The sequence below is a fragment of the Monomorium pharaonis genome, chromosome 8, assembly GCF_013373865.1.
Source record: "Monomorium pharaonis isolate MP-MQ-018 chromosome 8, ASM1337386v2, whole genome shotgun sequence".
Taxonomy (NCBI): Eukaryota; Metazoa; Arthropoda; class Insecta; order Hymenoptera; family Formicidae; genus Monomorium; species Monomorium pharaonis.
In genome coordinates, this window is record NC_050474.1 from 6,728,574 (window position 1) to 6,753,864 (window position 25,291).

Sequence of the window (25,291 nt, forward strand, 5' to 3'; positions counted from 1 at the left end):
TTTTATTTCTAAATTTTTGGTAAAAATAAAAATATTTCAAATAATTCAATCAGATAAAAAATATTTCTCTTTCAATTTTGCTATTTCTTCATTTAGAAAGAAAGCTATTTCTTTGTTCAAATAATTATCTAGGTAATTTTATATAGAAAACGACAAACATTGGTCATTAAAGATATCATTAAAATGTTCCCAGAAGGTATCTAAAAAAACAAAACGCGTTTTAAGAACGTATGTACCTACAACTCAAAGCAATATTAATAATTTAAAAATGCAGATTCGTTTATTACATTTGAGTACTTATCTGCGTAATATTTAAGCAATTCTTTTATTTGTTTAAAACAATTTAATTTTTTGCTTACTCTTGATTTTACTGTAAAATTGCGTTTTGCCGTAATTGCAGTTATTTTGTAAATTCGATGAGAAAACATTACAAATTTAAATTAAAATTTACATTTAATTTTACTCCAATAAATATACAAAAGTACATTTAAATTTACTTACTAGTTTAAAGTTATTTTAAAAAAATGGTTAAAATACAGTCAATTTCTTACATAAATTACGTTCCAAATTTTTTATTAGAAATTAAGTATCAGTTGGAGATACAAAGGCGATTTTAACATCGACACCTTGGCGCGACGTGAAATTCAAATCTCGCGCCGACCGGCCGTTGGCGGCAGCACGGTCGCGGGTGCGGATCAGCGCGCGTGCGCCGCGCGCTCCCATTGGCCGTCCCGGCGGCGCTGTCATATGATGAAGCTGCGTGGCATGATGGGACAGCGGATCGGGGATTTTGCAACATGGCGGCGAAGTGAGGGCGAAGTCGCGGGTGCTGTGCCATCGGAAGATGTATCTTTCCTAGTCGCCCGTAGTAGCGGTCCCGTCGTTACCTCGCAGTCACGCGCGACAGTGGAGATACGCGTCCGGGTGTCGGGTGTCCGGTGGTGTCGGCCGGCGGCGTTGGCGCGTGTAAATATGAGCGGGACGGCCGGCAGCGCGACGACGAAGGTGACACCCCGCGGCACCGTACGCCGCTCGTGCACGTATGGCAGGGACTAGGGCTCGCGATAAGGGAGCCCCGCTTTTGTCCGAGCGCGAGCGAGCCGCCGCAGCCGCCGAGGCAGAAGAACGGAGTAGCGACGCGATGTTGTGGCCAGCTCTGCCGAACTGTGAGAACGTGAGTGTCGTGTGCCGCACGCATCTCGCGGTGGCGCACCGAGGCGGACGACCGAGCGAGCGAGCGAGCGAGCGAGCTAGCTAGCTAGCTAGCCAGCTAGCTTCGACGCGAGCCATTTGGCCGCGCGTAATTTCGGTAGCGGGCGAGAGAGAAAGAGAGAGAGAGAAAGAGAGAGCGAGATAACGAGAGAGAGAAAGAGAGAGTGAGAGAGTGAGAGAGTGGATTGCGGACTCGGCGTTCTCGGAATCGGAGACGAGCTCCGTCTCCGGGTAGCGCGACGCGACGCGGCGCAACGCGGAGTCGCTCCGCCGTTGCTCCTGCGGAATCCCGCTGAGGTTGAGGGCACTGCGCCCCACGCACGTCGTCCCGAGGCGCGAATCGTCCGGGAGACCGGGACTCGCGAGGCCGAGGCGACGAGGAGCTCGCTGCTGCTCGCCGCCGCCGCCATCGCCACCACTCTACCATTGTGTCCGAACGGCGAACCGCGCTCGCCCCGCTGTCATCCGCAGCCGCGGTGACAATCGGGGAAACGCTCCCACGCCTACGTCTACGTCTCGCCCGCATTCCGATTCCCTTACCCCCGCCGCTGAGAAACACGCGCACGCTTCCCCGTGGGCGACGACGAGCTCCCTTAGCGCCGCTCTCAGCTCTTACCGATGTACCGAGAAGTTGATCTCTGGTTCGGGCTCGGTAAACGTCGACGTTAGCGATGCTTCTCCAAAAATATACACCGCACGCAATGCGACGGTCTAAATGCATTCGCGGACAAGTGCCGCGGTAACGTCGCGAATGGCTCTTTCAAATGCGCCCACTGACCGTCATCCAGCCTCTATGAGACTGGCCCCGCTTGCTTTGCTTGCCAGATATGCTTGCGCATTGCGAATTATCGCTCTCCGCGCTGCCCCATGCTGCTTGATTACGAGTTACGGACGATTAGTAATCGCGGTGCGCCGTACGTGTGAGGAAATTCAAAGATCGGCAAAGTTTTTCTTTTGCAATGTCTTTGTTGCCGCAACGGTGAATGCAAGTTCATTTGTCGGGTAGTTTGAACAGAAAATCGTACGGTGAGCCACGGCACGACGGGTGATTATAACTGCACTCAGTTTCTGAAAGCTGACAGCATCGATTCTAAACAATTCTTATTCCCAGGCTATTTTTTTTTTAGCGAGAATGCTTGTCGACTATGTCACGATTCTTGAATACTTTTACGAGTTTTTAAATCAACACACAGTAATAACTGTTGCAAATTGACAAATTATTATTTTGTACAATACTGATTTAATTTGTAAACCGGTGTTACATCTGCACCCACGTAATCCCATTTGCATATAGAATATCCTAAATGTATTTGCTTGTAGTTGATTAAATTGATAGATACAAATAGATAGAGATGTGCACAATTTCCCAATTATCAATCGCTAGGCCATAATATATACATAGATATGAATTAAATCGAAACCAGATAGATACCATGCATAATTTATTTACGAATCTATTTTGTATTTTCAGATATACACAAGAGATAGAAGCTGTATCAATCGCTGTGATTTCTGATCGTACATGCGTGCCAAACACGAAGATATAAGAGGGCGTTAAAAGGGATCCAATGGTTTCCTGACATGATGGAGAGCAAATTGTATGTAAAGAATGAGCCGGGACTTGAGGGGCAATCGCTCACGAATGCGCAGCCCAATCCGCCGGAGGACGGCGGCGGAGCGAGGATCTGCTTCGTCTGTGGCGCCGTGGGCCACAGCGAGCAGCACTGGCTACGAGTGAAGCCGAGTCCAGGTGGTTCGCCCAACGAGCCCTATTTCCCGTTTCTCGAGTCGCACGAGCCGCCCAATGGTTATCGTGGCGACGGTGCCAGAAGCGGCGTCGTCAGGGCTTGCAATCTTTGCTACATCCTGCTGTTGCAGCAGTGGGAGAGCTACGAGCGAGAGGGTAGACCACACAGTCAGCGGATTTACTGGTTGAAGAGATGCGACGGTGGCCCGTTCACGGGGGCCGAGATGGCACTTCAGGGCGAGTACGCCGCCCAGGTCCTCGGCTTGACCAACGATCAGGCGCCGCAGCTCAAACAGGAGAATCGGCCGGTTGGCATCTCGCCGCGATTACCACCGAATTCACCCTCGCCGAGGGTCGAGCAGATCAGACCGCCGTCAAATTCGGTTGCCGAGGTGCCAAGGCCGCATTCCAACACGACGGAAACACACAGGCACTTGGAACAAGCAAGGCTTACGATGGAATCTCCCCACCATAGATTGCAGTCACCTCATCAAAGGTTGCAGAGTCCACGACAGCCCGTCGAAGATGCTAGAATATCCAATGAGGCGGCATTGGATCTGAGACATGCACCTAGAAGCTCACCTGCGCCGCAACCCACCTTACCACCGCCTGCAGGTTACAATCGCTATTCATTAATCCATACTTAAAATTAAGAAAAAAAAACAACGTTTATGTCCAACTTTTAATTTTTTATTTTTAATAATTTTTGTACATTGATAAATTATAAATTTCATTATATACATGTATAAAATATATTGTATATATTATACACATATGTATAATATGTATATAAGCATTGTTTTTTTCTAAATTTTGTAAAAATTAGATTGTTTTGGATGACAATGTTACCGCATCAAACCAGTCTTTAAAGAAACGTGTAGATGAAGCAGGAGGCGACCGTTGGGATCTTCCTAATTATTAAATTGACCGAGGGAGTTTAATTGGATCTTTATCTGAGGTCAACTTAGTGCTTTTATTCCTAACGTCAAAGAGAATCAAAGAATGCACTGTTCGTCATACGGTAAAGTGTGAATCATTGAAGAAATTATTTCAGTGAAAACGGAAAAAAAATTGTGATAAATATGGAATATAAGATTGGTACTAGATAATTAATAAAATACTTGTTTCTTATTCTGATACTTGAACATGTCTGATGCGTTGATACTTTCAAGTGATAAGATACACATCACTCTTACTGGTTACTACAATGTATCATAACTTACTGGCCATCCTATATAAAGAAAGTGACAACAGCAGTGTATGCTTAGATACAGATAATGTATCTATATACAATGTATGTACGACGTAGTACGAACGAAAATATATTTAACGACAATCATTTTTAATGCGCTCAAAGCAGGTCCGAAGTATACACTTAACGAAACAACGTGGATATGAAATCACCTTGGACAAGCGCTATCTGATAGGAGTAAAAGCTGTTTTTCACTGCTATTACGTTATCTTGCTTTAGAATGTGTACGCGGTAAATATACGAATCGGGTCGTTATTTGTGCTGGCCTTAGTACTTCCGTGCACTAATGTAAACGTTTGAAAGTAAAGGTTAACAGTTTTGTAGATAAGAAGTATGTGGAAGTCGCGCGGCGAAGACTCATCCGATTCATTCAACGCGCACGTCCAATCTGAGTGAGCGATTCTAAGGCAATTTTCTTCCCGCGTTCCGCATGTGTTTGCGGATTATTGAGCTCCGGTGACCTCTACAATTTCGATCCGACCGATCTGATATTCATTAGTCAGCGGTTGCCCCGACCAGAGAGATAACCGGGTCGTTCGAAATAAAGCTATTGAAACACTGTGTTCGTCATATACAAAAAGTGGTAGAAACTATCAAGACTCTCAACACATTCGGGATACGGCGTGGATATATCGTGGAGATAAACCCGCGAAAAATACTGCTCCTAAGTGGGCCACGTGGAGCGATGATAATGTCGAAAGCGTGTGCGATTCTTGCGACGAGTAGGACTGGTGGCCAGTCGTGTTATGCATTCACGGATTGTATGCGACTCCGTGTAAAATCTGGAGCTCTCGTCGACGACAATGAATGAATCGCGTAATCAATTGTTTAACGTTGCAACGATGATTGCAGCTATCTACAGCGGCGGATCGTCATCTAGCGTCGGTACGGACATTCTGGATTTGTCGATGCCGGACAAGAACTCGGTCACAGAAGTCTGTTATGTGTGCGGGGACGAATTCAAGAGGGGATCTCTCAGTCATATCGCTGCGAAGCCACTGCCAACTCCGCCGCATCCTTCTTCCAGTCCACCGCCGTTCTTTCCATCATTGATGCTTCACCCTAGACCGAGTAGAAGTCGACCTATGGACAGTGCTGGACGTGTGCAGGTATATATTCCGGCATATTTATTTTCTCGATGTATTTGTAAAAAAATTATCTTTACTATTTTTATAGAGAGTTATTTATATTGATCTCTTTTTTTTAAGGCCTGTTCAGCGTGCCAGAATCATCTTTTAATACAGTGGAAAGCGTACACGCGGCAAGGAGTACCGCACGGTGATAGAAATTATACGCTTCGCAAGCGGCAAGCCCCTGCAATGGATACAACCACGTTTATTTGCTATACTTGCGCTCTCGAGTACCCTTCATCCAGTATTAGACTTCTGTATTGCTGTCCTAATCCAGAGAAGGAGGCGTACTATCCTTTTATTTATTCTCTGAGACCTCCGCCAGGAGCTAGTCCTATTAGTCCTCAGGGAATGGTGCAGGTTTGCTCCATTTGTTACAAAGCTATCCCGCAAAAGCAGCAGGTGTTTGGTGGTGAAAATCACGAGGCACAGCCAGCCGGGCAAAATACAGATTTCCGCCAACAAGGTTAACCTTCATTATTCTCGAAGAATGTTTACACACTGTTTATCGGTTTAAAGATGTGTCTAACGGGATTAAACATTTTCGCTGCAGGTCCTTCGCCACGGCCCGCCGTTCCGAAATCTCCAGTCAATTCAGCAGGTAGCGATATTCGCTTTAAGCCATATGACTTAAACAAGTCAACGGTTGCTACAAACAAGCAACGAAGCACCGTGAAAGCTCCCACGCCTGGGCAACGAAATTCACCTAGCAACGGCCCCGCGGAAAATGGGACTGTTGCACTCGGCCAAAATTATAGGTGCTATATCTGCGAGAGATTATATCCTCGTACTCACATGGAATGGTAGGTTCTAAATAAGCATCGGAAAGATTACAGTTAACATAATCCTATTACGCGAGATATCGTCGATAATTCTACCATTTATCTTTTATCTTTATCAGGTTGTCTACAAGTCCGGAGGGAATGAATTCACATGCTATGCATTTTCCTTGCTTGAGAGGAATAGCGCGTACGTCTGAAAACGCTTGCATGGATAGTCACGGAAGGATATTGGCGTGTAGTCACTGTGTGAATCATCTTGCGCAACAGTGGGAAAGTATGGATGCTGAGCGGGTTCCTTTAGAACGGCGCAGGTTAGTTTGTTGCAAATTACATTTTGCTATTACTCTTAGTGCATTTGCATAAATTACGCATGTTAATAATGCAATAAAAATTATTTTGCGCATTGATTAAAATGAATTTATTTATGATTATGTCTATTGTATTACAATATATACATATTGTATTACAATATATACAATATTACAATATATACATATATTTAATTTAATCTTTGTAAAAGATTAATGGTTATACAATTCTGCGAATAGTTTACGTTGAAAGAAATAATTATCGCTTCTAAAAACTGTTTTTATTAGATGTTATATCAAGGGAATTTTAAAAAATTGTGTCATAATTGTGAGTCATCTGCTCAATTCCAGATATGATATTCCTAGTCCACATCCAAATGGTGACGTGAACCGGTCAATCGCTACGCCACCAAGCTCCAGTTCGGATCGAACGTTCGCGAGCAATCCAGGCACATCGAGCAGCTCGATTTATTGTTTCTTGTGTGGCTTACACAGTGATTTAACTCTGGCGAGAGTCTTGTACGGTCGACCTCAGGGTCGAAACGCGCCATTCTTTCCGGAATTGTTGCGTCATCAGTCACCGGCGAATGCCGAACAGCTCCGTGAGGATGGCTCTGCCTTGGTGTGCACGTTTTGCTATCATTCATTGTTGGCGCAATGGCGTCAGCACGAATCTCTTTCCGGTGGCCAGCAAGTGAACGCTGCTGAACGCCAATACAACACTCACGACTATTGCTGTTATGTCTGCGGTATCGTGACGTACAGGAAACGTGTACGAGCGCTACCGGTGAAGGACTTTCCGTTCCTGAGGTACCACAGGCAACCGGAGAAGAGCCTACTGTTAGAGAATGGCGATTTTGCCGTGGTGTGCTTGGATTGCTACGAGACCTTGCGTACGCAGAGTCGCGAGTATGAAAGATGGGGTCTGCCTGTTGAGAAACGCGAGTATAATTGGATTGTGCAACCTCCACCGCCTGAGGACAGTCCCGATGCGGCCATAGCTAGATTACCATCGGGCGAAAGGTCCGAGAAAGTGGTGAGTACACTATTTACGTGTTTACACATCGATGACATAACGCGCGCGTAAACGGACGATAAGGTCTGTTACACATCAACGAAGATGGATCGCTATAGCTATGTCTACTTATCTCTTACAGGTTCCACCGACATTAACTGTCAAGCCAGTGCGAAAGAATTGCTCACCAAAGGCACCCGAGAAGAAGGCACCTGTGAAAATTCCGGAGAAGGAACAAGGTAAGTCGTAATGAAATGTGCTTACTATGCAGCGAGTTTCGTATTATACGTGTGACACGTATGAAAATGTTTTTCGCATATGTCAACATTCTTCGACTTCTCTGTTTGGAGATGAAAAACAGTAAAAATTATCACGTTATTTTACTGTCTAAATAAGGCATTTAGCGTTAAAAATACTTGAAGTATTTTTAAAAGTATACTCGGCGAATTTTAAACTTTTCTCATCTCTCGCGCAGTAATGCACTTACTTGGTACTTCTTAATTAAAGGATCAACAACAACTCTCGGAAGATTTTCTCTAGCATCAGTAGTTGAAGCACACTTCCGTACTTAGATAATATCAAGTTGACTTTTATTTAACTCGTACTTTTTAAATTGAAACTATTCTGCTGTGAATTCGCGCAGAACGACTAATTCCTTTAAACTTCTCATTTTAATATTTTTTTTTAATTGCATAGTTGAAACTATATATGTGAAATTATAGGATTGTCATAATTAACGATTCTTAGATATTTAAATATCATGAAAAATTTGTTAGAAAATATCGATATTTAATAAATTTATGGAGATTTATTGATATTCTCGACATTGCTGTTTTTTCCTTAAATATATATATTTCGTAATTTTGAGATTTTAACTGGACGCTTATCTCTTCCCGTTTGCAAGCTTTCTCTCATAAAAACTAAATGAAGCAACTCACGAGTTTGTTGTCTTGATCATAATGTCCAATATTTACCAATAACAATCGTATTTCTTGCACTCCGAATTTTCGTTCATTGATAAATATATAAATATTTTTTATTCTAAAATAAAATGAAGTAGTTAATGAAATGCAAAAATGTTGTACCGATCGGTGTTAAAACGGGAAGCAGCGCCTTTTGATTTCGCTGCCCGTACACTTAGAGAGTGGCATTTACATATATTGCATGTGCATATATACATATATATATACACGTACGCACACATACATACATATAAACATATACAGGATAAAGAAAAAGTATAGAAATCAATAACATATCTCGAAAACAAGGTAGAAATGTTCAATACAAAAGTTGTAGGGTTTCAACAAATGCTTCAAAATACCCATTCTTAAGCGTATGTATGTACGCGTTCTCAATATCAATTTTAAAATTTTAAATAAAACCTACTTTTTATTCAATATTCTCGTAGGTGGTATCAAGATCTCTTCAAAATATTACAATAAAGTTCTTTTTGATTACATATTTTTCAAGATGAGTTTTTTTGATAATGATATCCGCTTGATACCTGAAGGTTTAAAGTCATTAAATTGTTACGCGAGTGACGAATCGTGGGATTCTTATCTCTGTTGACAACACGCGAGCGCACCCCCCCCCCCACACACAAAAGAAGTGTAAATTTAAACGAGCTACTTCCACGCGCTATACATCTTAAATAATGTTAATGTTAGCGGTACTTGAACTCTTTGTTAATTCATATTTCGGTAATTGCTTAACCAAAAAGAATTTCATTACATTTTGAAAAGATGTCAGCTACACAAACATCGAATGAAAAGTGGGAATTACCATTTAAAATTTAAATTTTTATTTTAAAATCTTTATATCCCAAGGTTGAGTGGGTATTTTTATGCATTTATTGAAATTTAACAACTTTTGTACGAAACATTGTTCTCTTGGTGTCCTAATCTTGGGATATTTTATCAGTTCCTTATTTTTTCCTCACCCAGTACATATAGAAATATATTCATGTACATGTGCGTATTTGTACAAAGACTCGGCGGGGCGGAAGGTACGATGGAAAGCGAACGGATGTGTTGTAAGGAAGAGGGAGGGTGGATGAGATGTGAGTGGTGCTCTTAAAAATCCGACAGACAAAAGGAGACTGGCGGTGAAGAGCTATCCAAGAACACACTCTCTGATGGTTTGCGTTCGAGCGAATTTTCGCTGCTTTTTTTTCCACTGCTCGTTCTCCGATTCTTTTTTTTCTCATCGTTTAGGTCTCCCTTTTTTCTTCCCTTATCTTTGCGAACCTTCTCTAAGCGTGTCTCGAGTTACGAGCAATATCTTTTCTCCATTGGGAACACGTATATATACACACATACCTCGTGTAATTACTTTTCGTAATTATATGCTTGTGATGACATTTTACGTGTACCTCAAATGTACCGGTGCGATCAATTTACATACATTTAAACAATAATTCGTATGTTTACGTATCTACGTGTATTAACTGTATCAAATTTTAGACCGCGAAAGATTAACGCAGGAATGTCGTGCGCGAGGCGCACGTTACATTTTTATTCGCTACATTTTGATTCGCTGACACCGCGCGCATTCGCCCGAGAAAAGCTTTCTCGCCGCGAAAGGTTCCCTTGCGGCTTTGTTGCTGTTAGCCTGTAACACTTTCGGTTCGTGCTCTTCCTTTTTCCCCCCTCTGACTTTAGCGGCGGCGTGTACGCCCCTGTAGCACAGGGGAAGGCACGTCTCCTCGAGTTTACGTCGTTGGACGCGTGAGACCACCGTGCAAACCTGCCATTTAGGAGTCGTAAAGTTGCACTCGAGCAGGCCGTTGAAGTCGCCTTTTTAATCCGGCCGCAAGACAAGCTTGTAAAAAATATATTAACCAAGTAACCTTCCCGTACAGGATGTTCCACAACGCTATCGCGCCTACCTCTTTACGCATCCTCTTCAACCTGCTAAATTATCGACAAAGATTTGTGTAAAAAAAACTACGGATTTTTTTTAATTTCGCCCAAACGTTACGATTACACCGAGAAAATAAATATTTCGTGAAAAAAATTTTATCGCGAAAAAAAAAAGATAATACATGTAACTTTATGCCCTGTTTATTTGTTATACGTTTATATCGGAAGCACTGTGAAATATGCCGGAAATCCTGCCGTTTAACATACCAAACGTTTTAGCGCTATTATAAGCTCGCGCTGTGCGTGACTGTTTCGGGATGCTTAAGTATCATTATTGCGAACGTAACGTCCATTTGTGGAAAATCACTGTTGATAAAAGAATGACTGATTTCTTCATTTTGAACTTCCGTTTTACGAAACTTTGCAATGAAGCATTTTATATATATATATCTAATGATGCACTCAGCATTGTTAAAAGCAATGTCACGTTCGTAGCAACTATAATTTATCGCAGCATCAAAAATTACGAACCACGCAAAATAATGCTCTTCTCAACTGTTTATGGCACGCCGAAAAAAAAAGAGTTTAGTAGTAGTTTTGGTGAAATAACTTAAATGATTGACTAATATAATCAAATATTAGTAATATTTAGTAATTGTATTAATAGTAATTGAATGATAATAGTAACCAGTTACCGAAATATTACTAAATAATTGATTATATTAACATTTAATCGAAACATTCATCAAATCTTAGTCATTTACATCTATTATTGCCAAACTCTTTTTTTCTTAATGCACGCTTCAAAAGAGGTGATAACCAGGTTTAATCTTCTTATGTTAAAATGAACGCTATCCCCCTTAGCTTTTAAAGTTTCCGTTTTAAGCATCATTATTACTACCAGTGCACTAGTACTTATTTAATAATTTGATTACAATGCTAAAAATTATTTCAATTTTCTCGACGCAAATTTATCCGTCTCACGCGCATATATATATTTTCGATTGCATTTTTCAAATATCCGTTACAAATGTCCGTACGAGTAACTAAATTCACGGTGGAAATCCAGCGCGAAATCGCGACGGTAATTTGCCGCGACTGAAAGAGAAAAAAAAGAACGTCCTGTAGATGTAACAAGAAAACGCAGAAGTGTGTCGTTGTGGTAACCCCGAGTGTCGCGTTCTCATCGGAAGAGTAAAGGAGGAAGAAAGTGCGCGCAGGCAAGGTATAATACGATCGTCGAGATCAGGAGGTCGATTAAGGTCGGTCGATCTGGCTTAGAGGGTGCCGGGGGTGGCGCTCGAGGTGTCAGATGGGACTTAGCGGAGGGCTTAGCGAGGAGCTTGCGCCCGCGTGGCTGGAGCAAGGGAGGTTAAAGCGCGGAAGGTGGAGTACGGCGGCGTACTCTGTGGCGGAGGAGTGGAGGCGGATGATGAAGAGGGGGAGGGGGGATTGGCGAGGAGGCCAGGAGGGGCTGAAGGAGAAAGAGCAAACGCCCGCAGCGTGACACCGCATTGCGCCCACTTGCCAACCCGCCCAACACCTAAATTCGAATTAGGGAGCCAGCCCCATCGTTTCTCGTCAACACGCCTGCCGTCCCGGTCCTCGTCTCCTCTTCGATTCTCGTCCTCGCCCACTCGCCCATCGACCCTCTTCACGGTAAACGTACGGGGCGAGATGTCAGCCCTCTCACCCCGCCCGTCTGCGTGCACGACGTCCATCTGCGACCCTCCTGGCTTTCACTCGCACTATCTCTCTTCCTCCCTCTCGCGGAGTGAGCAATCGGCAGAAAAGTACCCGGCGAAGCGTGTTGCCTGCCTGTCGTCTTCCTGCGGGAATCGATATCAATGTCATCGGCGACTTCCCTCTCGCGTTCCTTATCCCTCTCTCCCTCCCCTACCCCCCGATAACTGGCACCATGTACTCGTGACCGTTCTAGTCAGGCACGCGGCCAAAAGGCTCGATTTCGCTCGTGTACTCTATCCGTCGCTGTCTCGCGTAATCGGTGCCAAGGCGTGACCCGATCGACCCTCCGACTTTTCCTCTAGATATTACTTTGCGAGCTACTGCAGCGTGGTATCAGTATTTGCGTCACTTAAAACGAGTCAGATTGAAAACTTATTCTTTAATTTCTTAGCGGAATTCGGAATATCAGTTTGAAATTTATTTATCGAGATATATCAAAGTATAAAGATTCACAGAATATCGAAAAGGAATGCCGTCCAATTTGAAGTTTTTTGTAAGCGACTTTTTGTAAGCATTTATTATATCGTAGAAGTAAACGAACGTTTTGTACCGAAAATTACGTAGTCTACGCGTACGCGCGTGCAACACCGGCACGACATTAAGCGTTTCCCTTAAGGGTGCATTGTTCCCGAAGATTGAATGCGTTGAATTGAATCCGGGTGGTGTCGCGGTTCCGCGAGCGGTTTAATCGGATATCCGCGGTGTGAAACCTGCGTTTAGACGCCTCGCGAGCGAACGCCACGAATTCACGTATCACCTCTCGACGCGCGCGCGTTCTCTTAACGGAGTACGCTTCTGGCTTGGCGCGTGTTAATAATTAACCACCGTCGGCTGCCTCGCGAAGAGCGGTAGAACCGCTCGCGGCAGCGAGCTTGGCAGGCGGCTCCACGGCTCGTTTCACCGCGAATAGACCTTCCTTCCGGTTGGCTCCCCGCTTTCTGCTTTCTCGTACGGTCGTTCCCTCTTCCGCCTCGATTCGTCCGTCAAAACGTACGCGCCCGACAAATGATCTTTTTCACGGAACGGATGTTCCTTCTCGCTTTACCATCGATATACTAATCTTAGCTTGGCTTTCGTTTCTACTGAAAATCTAATAAGGCAATTATACATTTTATTTGAGTAACGGAGCAAGAGCGAGAGATTTTAAGAAACGTGGGCCTCGTATCAACTTCGTCGCAACGTGACGTCCCCAGCGAGTATGCTAATTTTAGTTTGAATATGCTCGTCTTCTCTTAATCACGATCGTTAAGTCGCTCGTAATGAATGCGTATGCGGAGTCGCTCTCGTTTGAGCGCGATAAAAATAATACAGCTTATTAACCCCCCGGAGAATGTCAACGTGCTATTATAGAGTGGGTGACGGTCGTGAATGACGAGCTAGCGGCGAGGGCGGAGGGGGGCGCATGGGGTTGGCGGGAGCGCGCGTTTGCTCGGGGAGGATGAGAGAAAAAGTGAGCGCGGCACCCCGAAAGAGGATACGAGGGAGCAGAAGAGGGTCGACCGAGGCGCGGAGGATGGAGTCGGGAGGAGGACAGTCAGTCGGGGTAGACCGGGGGGGGGGGGCGAAAGAAAGGGGCGAGGGGAAGGTTCCCTGTCGCCGCCACGTATTGATTTTGCCCGACAGACAGTCGGCTGTTGGGCTGTCTGCCTCATAAGCCTAACTCGCCGCTCTGTGGGATGTCGCGTGGGCCCTACGCGACCACGCCGTTCCCACATAGGTCCCCGTTCCTTTTTGCTCCTCTCCCTCCCCTCCCCCCCCCCCCGCCCCGGGTGTGGAGTGGCCGGCGACACGGTGGCCGGGCCACTCTCTGTCTTTGACCCTTTACGAGGGCGCCGAGCGACGAAACAGGATAGAGACGGGATCGTTTAGGATAACGAGGGATTTCAGGAATTTTTACGTCCTTCAGAAATCGACTTTCCGTGGATTGCCGGCTGATTGCCGTCCCGAATAATCTCCCTCTCTTCTTCTCTCTCTCGTGGCGCGATCTGTGAGACGCGTAGCTTCGGGAGTGGAATTTACGTTCGCGAGGAATGCATAGGTTTTCTCAAGTGTCTCTCTTAGACAGGAATTCTTTCACAATTTCACGCGCGCCTGCTCGAGCCTGGTAAAATGTCAGAGCGCCGCCACCGCCATTGCGTTTGTATGATTGTCAGTTATGCGTGGTAAAATATCGCTGCCAAGGTTCTCGAAGAAAATAACGTGGTCGCTGTCGCAATAATGGGATAATGAGAGGCGACAAATTTGAGCGCGCGCGGAGGATAATATTTCTTTTAGTCTTTCCTGCATGTGTGTCTCTCGCGCACACACTTTGCCACTCGTCAGTCGTCGTGCATTAAACCTTGCCATGACAAAATCCATAGAAGTATACGTTTCGAGTAGCGCTCTTCTCTCTCTCTCTCTCTCTCTCTCTCTTTCTCTCGCTCTCTATTTTTTTTCTTTTTTACTCTTCTCTCTGTCGCTGTCAGTTCGTCTCCAGGCCGAATCCGTGATAGACGTGTGTTCTCTCTTTGTACGATCGAAAATTCGAGAGTCGTATACGACATACGTCTGCATCCGCACACATGCACGATGCGTAAACGTGACTCAAAATTTCTAAGCGCTGTTATGTGTCGGTTCGGAATGTCACCATAGCCGTCTAACAAAAGGGCAATCGTCGTCCAATAGGCAACCTTCGTCCCGTCGCGCAGGTACACGAATCTCCGCGGCGTTGTCTCTTGGCCACGCTACGAGGATCTACGAAAGAATTCGAGAAAACAGCCAGAAACGTACATAAGGAGCCTGACCCGTCCAAAAGGACACATTCAAAAATCGAGAGTCCTCGGGCCAAGTTCGATTGAACAACGCGTCGAAGAATTCGTACTTTAAGCCCGTTGATTCGCGAGACGGCTCAGACCGTATACGGACTCCTAGACGTTGTCGTCTACGTGCGTGACGTGGAAAGCATTGCGACTGCAGAGTATTTGCTCCCCTTGTAATAAACAAATAAACGATAGTGAGTGAATAACCACAGTGCGAACATTAACCGATTGACGCCGACGCGAGACGCTCTTTGATATCGATCATCCCCGGCTGGCGACCGTCGAACACGTCGGCACTCGATCCTCGGCAATCGGCCTACCTACGTCGCCGTGGTCCGACCTCTTCCGCGTCGGAAGTCCCGAGGAAGCCATAAATATCGTCCCACCGGCACCGGTAACACCAGTGCACGCCGGGAGCTGTTGAACACGCGGCACTCCAGGCGAGCAACAGATATATCGGAGGCATTCGTCACCGCGCGCGCGGCGTAGCAGAGCAGCACCGTGCATGCGGGGAATCGCGCCGACTTACAGGCTAATTGATCATCGAATATGGAACACCGTCCTGTCCGCGAAACACTCGTACAAGCTGCCACGACAGCTGCCGCCGCCGCCGCCGCCACCATTCACCGCTGCGTCGCACCTCCTTGCGAGAAGGGGCCGTTTCACGCGGGTTGCACCTGCGATAAATCGCCCGTCGCGAACGACGGTGTAACGCACCAAGAGGATCGCCCGTTGACTCCGGAGGAGCCCATTCCGCCGCGTCCCTCGAGCTCGCACGTTCACCCGAACGAGAACCGTATTGCGTTACCGGCGGCCACGTCGCACGATGATGGTTTAATCATCGGATACGAGGATCCGCTGATCGGTTACGTGGAAAATGTGGAGGACGTAATGTCGGATCTGTTGAACCGAATCTCGATCCTGCCGTTCTTGCTCAGGCACAAGAAGACGATCATCAAGATCGCGATGATGTTCTTTTGAAAAAGACTCTTTTTTTTTTTCCTAAGGTTGTTGTACGTGTCAAATTGCTTAATACGGGATATTCACGACGTCGACTTTGTTCTGGTAAATGTAAAAAATTGTGAAAAGTAGCGATTAAACAGCATTTCACTCCTACTTGAGAGTTCAGGTGTCAGTTTTTTACAAAGTAATGTCAAGAATGATTGGGATGTAGCCACGTAATAAATTCGAGGCGTTAAATATGTAGAATTTTTGCAAGTGTTAACGGAAACTTGTTGCGCCTAGAGAGAAAGAGAAAGAGAGAGAGAGAGAGAGAGAGAAGGGGAGAAGGGGGCGAGAGAATCCTAGATGCCGGAGAACGTTGCGATCGATAGCTCTCCGTCGAGTTCTTTCTCGGCAATTATTTCAGATTGATATCGAGAGACGAGACGAGACGCGCGCGCGCGCGCGCGCGTTCGCCCGCCGAGGAAAGAGGAGAAAGAATCTTTTAATTATTCCCTTTCTTGCGCCCGGCTCGCCGTGCTCGTCGTAATGTCAGCGAAATCGATAACGGGGCACCGCTGTAATCGACACGGGATATGGCGTGCGCGTTAATAGTTAATTATCAACCTACTGCGAAGCAATTAATGCAGCGGGTGCTCGCAAACGCGGCGTACAAAGCGGGCGCGCGCGCGCGCGCGCTCTCGACGATATTTACAGATGGCATCGGGACAGTAAAATTATTTCCGCGAAATGCGCGAATACCGCGCGTTACGCGGACCTGACGTTTCGTTATCGCATCGAATTACTCCGCACCGATAAATCGCCGCTGGTTTTCCACTTTGACTCGAGGCACACGCGCTCGTTATTTTTACTCTGTCGCCGCGTACCACCTACGTAAACGTCACACCATCCCCCTTTTTTTTTACTTGTTGCTAGCCGCGGAGGGCGGGGGAGGGGGAGGGGAATGATTTCCATCGCGAAAAATTGAGGCTTATATTTATATATACATATCGGTGGGATCGCCCTGCTCGGATCTCTCGCCGCTTTTAATACACAGCCGCGCGCACGTGGCCACTTTGAAAGTGCGCGATACGTTGTTATCGGCTTAACGATCAACTTTAATGACCACATCAGTTTATTGGATTGCCGGGGCTACAATAGCCGCGAGTGTACTCCCCGCGAAAGGGGGAAATTAATTGCGTATCGCGGATACGCGAAACGTATCGTCCGCGCGCGCGCGCGCGGCAGAGGGTGAGGATATTATTGCGGGAGCGGGTGTTTTTGTCGGTGGCAGGCCGTGCGCCGCGACGCGAAGTTAATTACCCGTTTACAAGAATTAACGTATCGGTAATTTCGGCCTTGGGACCGAAATAGATCGATGGCGGTAATTGTTCCTGCGGCCTAATAGCCGCACGCTAAATTACGAGCGGATAAGATAATCGCGCCCGAGCTAGCTCGCAACGGCCGAATAGGCATGTCCCGCAAATATTGACGGTGCGACGCGACGACGACGACGACGACGGCGCGACGTCGCGTTGGAGTCTCTTCCTGGTGCGATATCGGCGAATAAAATGCGTGTAATATACATATATACATGACTTTAATCTCGTGGATTGCGCAAATGGCGGCACGTTAATCGAAGAGGACGGGCGAAATGTAAAATTTGCGCAACGTTTTTAGGCACGTCAGCCCGAGTGTTTTCTCGGCGAAGTTTTTTTTTTTTTCCTTTTAGTGTTTGCTCACTAGCATATAATATGCAGCCTTGGGATCGTTGCACACGTGACCCCGGCGGTAAATGACTGCCTATTTAGCGTCGATTGGCTATGACGGTTTCACGGATTGTGTTTCGCGGCTTCGACGACGCTTGTGCAACTTTCATCGTGGCCGAGCGGCGCGCGCGCGCGCGACACACGGGGATTCTAATAATCTTTCCGAGTGACGTCCGTTAAAACCGCGTTTTAACGGAAAGCTAAATTACCTCTGTCCGAGCGAGCAGCAGCAGCAGTAGCAGCCTTGACCCCGTAATTATTAAAGCGCAATGGGTACGCGAGAGAAATCGTAAATATTTTCTGAGAAAATGCATGATGGAGGTTTCGCAACGAAATCGCGAAATCCTAAACGTGTGTTTATTTACGCGAACCGATCAAAACTCTTGCGGTTAATTGTCATGTATAGAAAATTATATATGTGTAATGGAATATATTTGGTGCGCTTACCGAGAATACCAGGAATTTTCAGGAAATCTTTTTATCTTGTCTTTTTATTTTGTGAAGATCATGGAATCTTATTACTCAGGAAAAATGTTGAATTTTTACACCGGAAAAAAGATTGGCAATAGCTACTTGAGTAAAATGAATGCCAATTAGATGTTTGGTTAATATAACTAAAAAGAATTTTAAGTGTAACCGAATGTAATAATATTTGATTATCAAATTTTGTATTTTTAATAAACTGGATTATGCATTGTGGACAAATTGTTACATGCCATTTACAGTTTTTACAAATCGTGTTTTATTTTTTTTTTTTCAAATTTAATGATTAAAACTAAAGTGGGTTTTCTTTGTGATTGTATAGCTTAAGAAACATTAAAAAGCTGCACAAAAATATTTTTATTTGTATTGAAGGAATTTTTAAACAAAATTAAAATAAACGTGCCTTATAAAAACGTTTTTTGGACAAAATGTTTCACAATCTTACGCAACATTTGTAAGAAACGAATGAATACATAACACGTGAATCTTTATTCTATTATTAACGCGTGACGTAAAAATTATATATATGGGATAAAATAAGTCGTCCGATAAGTGAACTTGATAGTTCCATGACGACAACGGAATTATGTACACCTGCCAAGTTAAAGACGATGATATCGGCGTGTGCGTCAAAGGGTTAACGGACAATGGCGTGCTGAGCGCGCGCGGGTGTTGGCCGAGTTCAACGAGTTATCGGCGCTTCGCGGAAGTCAAGTTATATCGTGGCTTACATCCGTAGGCGACGGCGGATATATAAACAGCACGGATCCGCGCGCGTACGTCAAAGTGATGACGCGCTCTCGGAAGCGCGCGCGTGCGCGCGAATTATTTAGGAAGCCGCCGACTTCGTAATCGTTTCATGCACGTTAGACTTTTGCCTCCCCAACCCCCTCGTTTCGCCGCTCGCCCGCCTCTCCCGCGTTTACATCGTTTCGATCCCCCTTAACGTTCGGGTTTCCGGGTGAAGTGGCGATGACGACAGCGACGTAGACGACGAAAACGAGGGGCGGCGGGGAGGGGGGGGGAGAGGACGGCATTGACGGCGCGAGCGGAACTTCGACGGAGCGCAGAGTGGTTGGATTTCGGATCTCGGTGAAGAGAGCAGCGTATGCAAGGGGGTGGATGTGACGGAGAGAGCGACTGCGGCGACTGAGAGAGGCAGACGGAAGGGAAGGCGGGAGGGGGGAGGAGGGTGGAGTGGCTTGTACTGGTTGAACAGCGCGTGCCGCTTCAGTGCCAGATGGCCCCGAGAGGACGAGCGAGCGAGACGAAGATGGGTAGGTAGAACGCGAGAGAAGGAGGAGGGGAGTAAAGATAGAGAGAAATAGAAAAAAGAAGAAGAGAGAGCAAGAGAAACGAAAGATTACCTCTCGTCTCTGGCGTCTTTGGCTCGAGGCTGCTGGTTGCGTAAGACGAAAAGAATGGCAAGGAGCGGGAACATCGGGGACAGATCTCTCGGAGTCTAGAATGAACGTCGGGTCGTTTCCTTTTTTTCTTCTTCTTCTTCCTCCATCGAGGGGGAATTTCGTGAGAAACGTTTAGCCCCCGTAGATTTCGGGGTATCTCGTCCGTGTATAGGGGCGAGGTGACCGCTTTCCTTTAACGTGGGTGGCATGGGGATTGTGTTGTGTAGCCGGGATCCGTTGGGCTCTCAAACAGAAGGACGAGTTTATAGGCTCCGACTTATATATACCGATTATATTTCGCTTATCTAGTTTCTCGCGACGAAGAGGCTTATTTTGCAAACGATCGGGTGTTTATAGAGGCGATAGCCGGCGCGATGGGGATGCTAATGGGAGACGTGGCGGTGTGTTCGTATGTTGCGAGTATTGTTATTGGTGCACGCGGTGATAGGAGGAAACGAGGCTGACGTGGATTCTCGGAACACACCAGAGAAAAGGCCAACATTCGTGTCGGGAATTACTTATTCAATCGCGGGATCGTATAGCGTTTCGTTGCTTGCGTTGTACGCGTTTCCCCTTAAACCCTGTTACCTCTTATCGAAATGCGTTTTCGTCGTTTCGACACAACGTTAGGTCCAATGGAGTCTCATATCGAACGAAAGTCATGGGCACGAATGTGTAGACGTCCAAGTAATTTACGCATTACTCGAAAATATTTACGAAAAACATAATTTGTTGACAATAAGTATATTGTTCAATGCATAAGCATTCAAGTTTGTAAAAATGAATGGAGAAATTACCGAGTTCCGTATCTCGTGAATCGAAAAAATTATATTTGTGAAATAAGAGGACTGCGTACGTGACAAATTCTTTTAATGAATATTTTTATAGATGAGAATAATCTTCCTAATAAACTTTGGAATAATTATATTCTATGCAGACTGCGCATTTTGACGTTTGCAACAATCATGTTATAATTTAGCATGTCAGTGCAACGTAGCGTTTTTGATCGAAGCATAGACATCGTGATACATTTAAATAATAGATAAGATAGTAATAAGAAATGACTCTGAGAGATAATTTAATCGTCTCAGACATGCATGTTTTAAAGATTAGTATTTATTATTTTTATCAGTCTTTTATATTTAACCTTCGTGATCGGCAGGAAACAGTTTATATTCTAATACGCTGACAGAAAAAAATGCTTAACTCAAATAAATATCTATTCGAATAGTACCAATAATTATACCATATTTTATAGAAAATCAATAATACTTATTTAAAACAAGTAATACTTTCTATAATTTAGAAAACATTTCTTATTTGAAATAAATATTCATTTTCTATAAAATATGTTTATTTATTTTATTTGAGTTAAGCATTCCTTTCTGTCAGTGTGTATGGTTTAGTATTCTAGTATTTTAAAGTTATATTTTCTTTCATATTTTTTTGTGCAAAAAATATCAGCCCACAGAGTAAATTCCAATAAAGTCTTAGCTCAAGAGAATATACAATTTTTTCGAAGATTACTTAATTACCGCGTAACTATGCGGGATACGTTTACCCGTGTATCTTTGTCAGAAGACGTCCGATTGAGGAATCCTTTTAAGCTTCAGGGGCGAGGGGGGCGGGGAGGAGAAAAGAAAATTCTCCACACGAGAATTCCACATGATACGAGAGTTGATGCATGTCGGGCGTTACGTGACCCGAGCGAGAATGATGAACGGGCCGAAGGAGAGAGAGAAAGAGAGGAGTCATCGTCGCTGCCTCGCGGTGTGATTCGCGAAGATGCATGTAATAATGTGTGACGGCTCGTCGCTCTCGCCGAAAGCGACCCGTCACGACGAGGGAAAGAGAGAGAGAGAGAGAGAGAGAAAAAGAAAAAGAAAGAGAGACCTGCGCCCCTACTCCATATCCCGCCGGCAATTCGATCTTGGTCGAAGCGCGCGCGGCGCGGCGGACGCGTCGTCGGCCGCAGGTGGTAGGGATCGACAAACGCGCGGCGGAAGCGCCCGAAGACGTACGAAGGGGGACGACGTTTCGCCGCCGCCGCCGCGCGATTCTCCTCCTCCACCAGTCGAGTGCCAGCCGCCGTGGGTCGCGCGTCGTGGCGGTCGTTACGTTCGTGCGCCACGTGAGCGAGGAGAGACGGGAGAGAGAGAGAGAGAAGGAACGGAGGTAGTGGAGCGCGCGATTCGTACGTGTGTGACGACCGAGCACACCAGTCGGCGAACGACGTGCCGGCGGGGGGGAAACGGGGGAGACGTGGGTCGTCTCGTTAGTGATGGATTTTCTCTCGTACGCCGCGTAGGCGGGCCAGACGGTCTACTACGCGCAAACGGGGCGCACGCGCCGCAGAGGGGGAGAGCAACGTTCAAAAGACCTCTCTTTCTTTCTTTCTTCCTTTCTTTCTTTCTTTCTTTCTTTCTTTCCTTCCTTCCTTCTTCCTCTCGCTCCCCGTCGTCCCTCGCTATCGTGGGTATCCGGAGCCTACCGGTGTTCGCGCTCTCGCGGGTGCGCGCGCGCGCGCGCGCGCGCTCACCCAGGTATCTCCCTCCTCCTCGCGGCGAAAGACGCGCCGCGTGAAAACACATCCTCGCCGAAGCGTTCAGTCAATTAGCCGTAATGGCACGGCCTGCCGCGTCGGTCTCGGTCAATTAAGTGGTGATTAGTACGCGGGCTGTCTCGCATCTCTCTCGTACCACCGGGTGCCGGCGATTTCAAACGGTAGTCACGCGCGTCGCGGGGGTGGGGAGAAGGGACTTTCCCGTCGCGACGACAACGACGACGACGACGACGACGACGAGGAGAGGAGCAACGCGCCTCTCGGTGCGAACGTCAGCGTGTCGCAAGGTCGGAAAGGTGGACGCGGCGGCGCCGCCGCTCCTCTCGGCGATTCGGCGGCGCGTCGGACGCGCTGCTCCATCCGCGCGCGTGTGCGTGCGCGCGCGCCTGCGTATCGCCGCCGCGACGGCGGCGCGGGCCCGAGGCCGTAAATCACGCGTGGACGAGAGGAGACGAGCAGAAGGAGGAGGAGCAAGAGCAGCAGCAGCAGCAGCAGTCGTCGGTGCACATCCGCGAGGAAGATGCGCGCCGGCCGGCGGTGATACTCCGATCGGTATATCGCACCGGGACGACGACTCTACGACCCTCTCGCACGGATGGTGAAGGGAAGAGAAGGAGGAGTCGTCGGACTTAAATCCCTCGTCGCGTGGATTCTCACGTGTGTGTTTCTTATGCCGGAAGTGTGCACGGTGTGTGCGTGAATCGGAGAGGGGAGGAAAACCGAAACGGTTGTTTCGGCGAGCGGCAGGCGGAAGATGCCTCGCGATCGGCTCGCGCAGGAAACTCGTCGTCGTCGTCGGCATCGCCGTGCCGTCGGAACTGTCGTCGCCGCCGCCGTCGTCCTCTCGGCGTAGCTCGCCCCGCAACCGTGTCCGCGTTGTTCTCGACCGTCGTGTACCATCGCTCGGCGAGAGACCAGCTGTCAAAATGGACTTCCGGGCGCCACATCCGCTCGTGCACCCCTCGCACGCTGGACACCCTTACTACTATCCAGGTACAAGGTGTTTTTTTTTTGCGTTACTGACTCTTTCCCCGTGGAAGGAGAGGCTGAGCGTTCTTCCCTTTTTATTTTACGTCGGTTTAATATGCGTTTGCAAATTTAACGCCTGAACGTTTGAAGGGGGATGAAAAATCAGTTGCTGAATGGTTTAAAAAAAAAAGTTTAATACAAACTCGAGTTAATATCGCTCGATTGATAGCATCGTTTGCTCCAGACTGTCGAAAACATCGTAAACGGCGTACTTGACCGAGTATAAAAATATCTGAATATTTGTGTCGGATTAAATTCGATCAAGAGGCTAGAAATATTTTACAAAGCGTTCCCAATCGGAACAATCTGGAATTTTCAGAAATTTTTTGAATTCTTTTTTTTATTCTGAAAATTATAGTTTTTCTTAGAGATTTTATTACTCGGGAAAGTTCCTGGAATTACTTTTAAATTTAAATTCCACTTTCTTCTTTTATTATTTTCTTCCTTGAAACAATGTGAAATTAATTAGCATTAAATACATGACGCATTCGTCTACGTACATTTACGTACACATTCTCGTGAATTGAACATAAAAAAAAAAAAAAAAATTATGATTTGACTGATATAATAATCATAAATTGGTCTTGTATACTTAATCGTTTTTCCAACATTGTTACATGTCATTCAATTCATTTTTCAACTACTTTCTCAAGTTTAATAATCGAAAACTCAAGTGGCTCTTCTTTATAATCACGTGATTAAAAGGACACCGAAAGGTACCGTTAAAATAAACTTATTTCACAGCCGTAGCATTGAAGAAAAAAAATATTCCGAAAGGAATTTTTCGAGAGTAAAAAATACATTATTTAAGAAAAAGTTTCTCTCCCGGAAATAAGAGAGATGACGAAGGCTTTTGTTTAGCCCGGAGCATAAGACACCTGGACTTTCGTTTTTTCAGAAGGGGAGGGGGGTTCAAGGCGGAAACCGCGAAGAGGTCCGCGAAAATTGTCGCAGTCGCGAGGAGCGGGCTCGGGGCGCGGCACGACGACGAACAACGCGCGCGCGTCATTCGCACCCGTTAACACGCGATGCACGTTTAATGCGCGCGTGATGTCGAGAGATCGTGTCGCGCGTGCGGTGCATCGGGGGAGAGGGGGCGGACGGCTCCTCCGTGCATCGGGAATACGCGATTAGGCACCAACGGGAGGGGGAGACCGACGCTGAATTATTTCGAACGCGTATCCCGAACGCCGTGCCACCGTTCCCGCGGTTTCGGGAGTCGGTAAACGAAGCGGGGATTTCAAAGGAGAGGTAAAAGAGAGAGAGAAAGAGAGAGAGAGAGAGAGAGAGAGCCGCGGAGCGCAAGGTACTCTTTTTGAACGCACCGAAATATATACCTTATATTCCTCCTTTCATGACCGTAAAGAATCGTTCGCTGAAGCGCGCAAGGTTGCGTCCCTCTCCCTCCTCCCCACCGCTTGAATTTCCACTCGATTCTTTCTCGACAAAAATTTGTTTAGGCATCATCTCGCTCTCTCAAAGCGATCTGTGCTCGCTCAAAACTGGTTTTCCGATACGTCGCATTAGCCCTCTGTATACACGATTCGACGTGAATGACGCAGCGTATTTCTTTTTATTTTTTACTTATAAGAGCATTATAATTAGTTACAATTTTTATAGCATAGATATACAATGATTTTTTAAACAAACAACTGTATAAATACTTTCTAGGGATGTGTTAAGATATGTATAAGAGTCGGTGAGGTATTTTTTGTCTTTGTAAAAGGAAATAAAAAGAAGTGTTGTTATTCAATATACGTGGAAAAGCATAATGCTAAAGTATAATTCTTTAAGAGAAAATTCAAAGCGTTATTTCTAATTGCGCTTACGTAATCTGACATGATCGGGCGTGCCATATAAAAGAAACTTGAACAATCGCAAACATGTATAAATTCATGTCTCGGCGGATTCTCCCCGCGTCGTAACGCGTTTCAAAGTCGAGATGCATTCCTCCTTGCGTCCGACCGTTCCGTCCTTTTGCACGCGCGCCGAATAGATAAACACCGATAATGTTTTTAACGTGTTTATTATGCCGCATAAATTTCACAGGCGCGAGTTAATTGCGGCCGCGGTAAATGGCGATTCGGACAACACTCCATTCGGAAAAAAACGTGCCCGATTAAATTAACCCCGCTCTCTCACCTTCGCGCGCGGCAAGAGGTTGTGGCGTCGCAGTTTGCAACTTGCAGTTTCCAGGATTGGCCTTCCGCGCGCGATGCCTTTTTGCACGGCGGCGGTACGGCGA

At 46.1% G+C, this 25,291-nt stretch overlaps 1 protein-coding gene and 1 long non-coding RNA gene across 2 annotated transcripts in view; both read left to right on the plus strand.

The window, feature by feature from the left end:
- The first annotated feature begins 819 nt into the window (after positions 1-819).
- Positions 820-25,291, plus strand: part of LOC105836801 — a 96,886-nt gene continuing 72,414 nt past the window's right edge. Inside the window, exons 1-8 of the mRNA XM_012681089.3 lie at positions 820-1,174; positions 2,684-3,574; positions 5,064-5,320; positions 5,420-5,807; positions 5,895-6,144; positions 6,243-6,434; positions 6,783-7,467; positions 7,589-7,685. Of these exons, the coding sequence (XP_012536543.1) occupies positions 2,794-3,574; positions 5,064-5,320; positions 5,420-5,807; positions 5,895-6,144; positions 6,243-6,434; positions 6,783-7,467; positions 7,589-7,685 (2,650 nt within the window). The 5' untranslated portion in view covers positions 820-1,174; positions 2,684-2,793. The remainder of the gene's footprint in view (positions 1,175-2,683; positions 3,575-5,063; positions 5,321-5,419; positions 5,808-5,894; positions 6,145-6,242; positions 6,435-6,782; positions 7,468-7,588; positions 7,686-25,291) is intronic.
- The window catches only part of LOC118647140, a 65,434-nt gene continuing 53,953 nt past the window's right edge, over positions 13,811-25,291 (plus strand). Inside the window, exon 1 of the long non-coding RNA XR_004964455.1 lies at positions 13,811-23,010. This is a non-coding gene — a long non-coding RNA (uncharacterized LOC118647140). The remainder of the gene's footprint in view (positions 23,011-25,291) is intronic.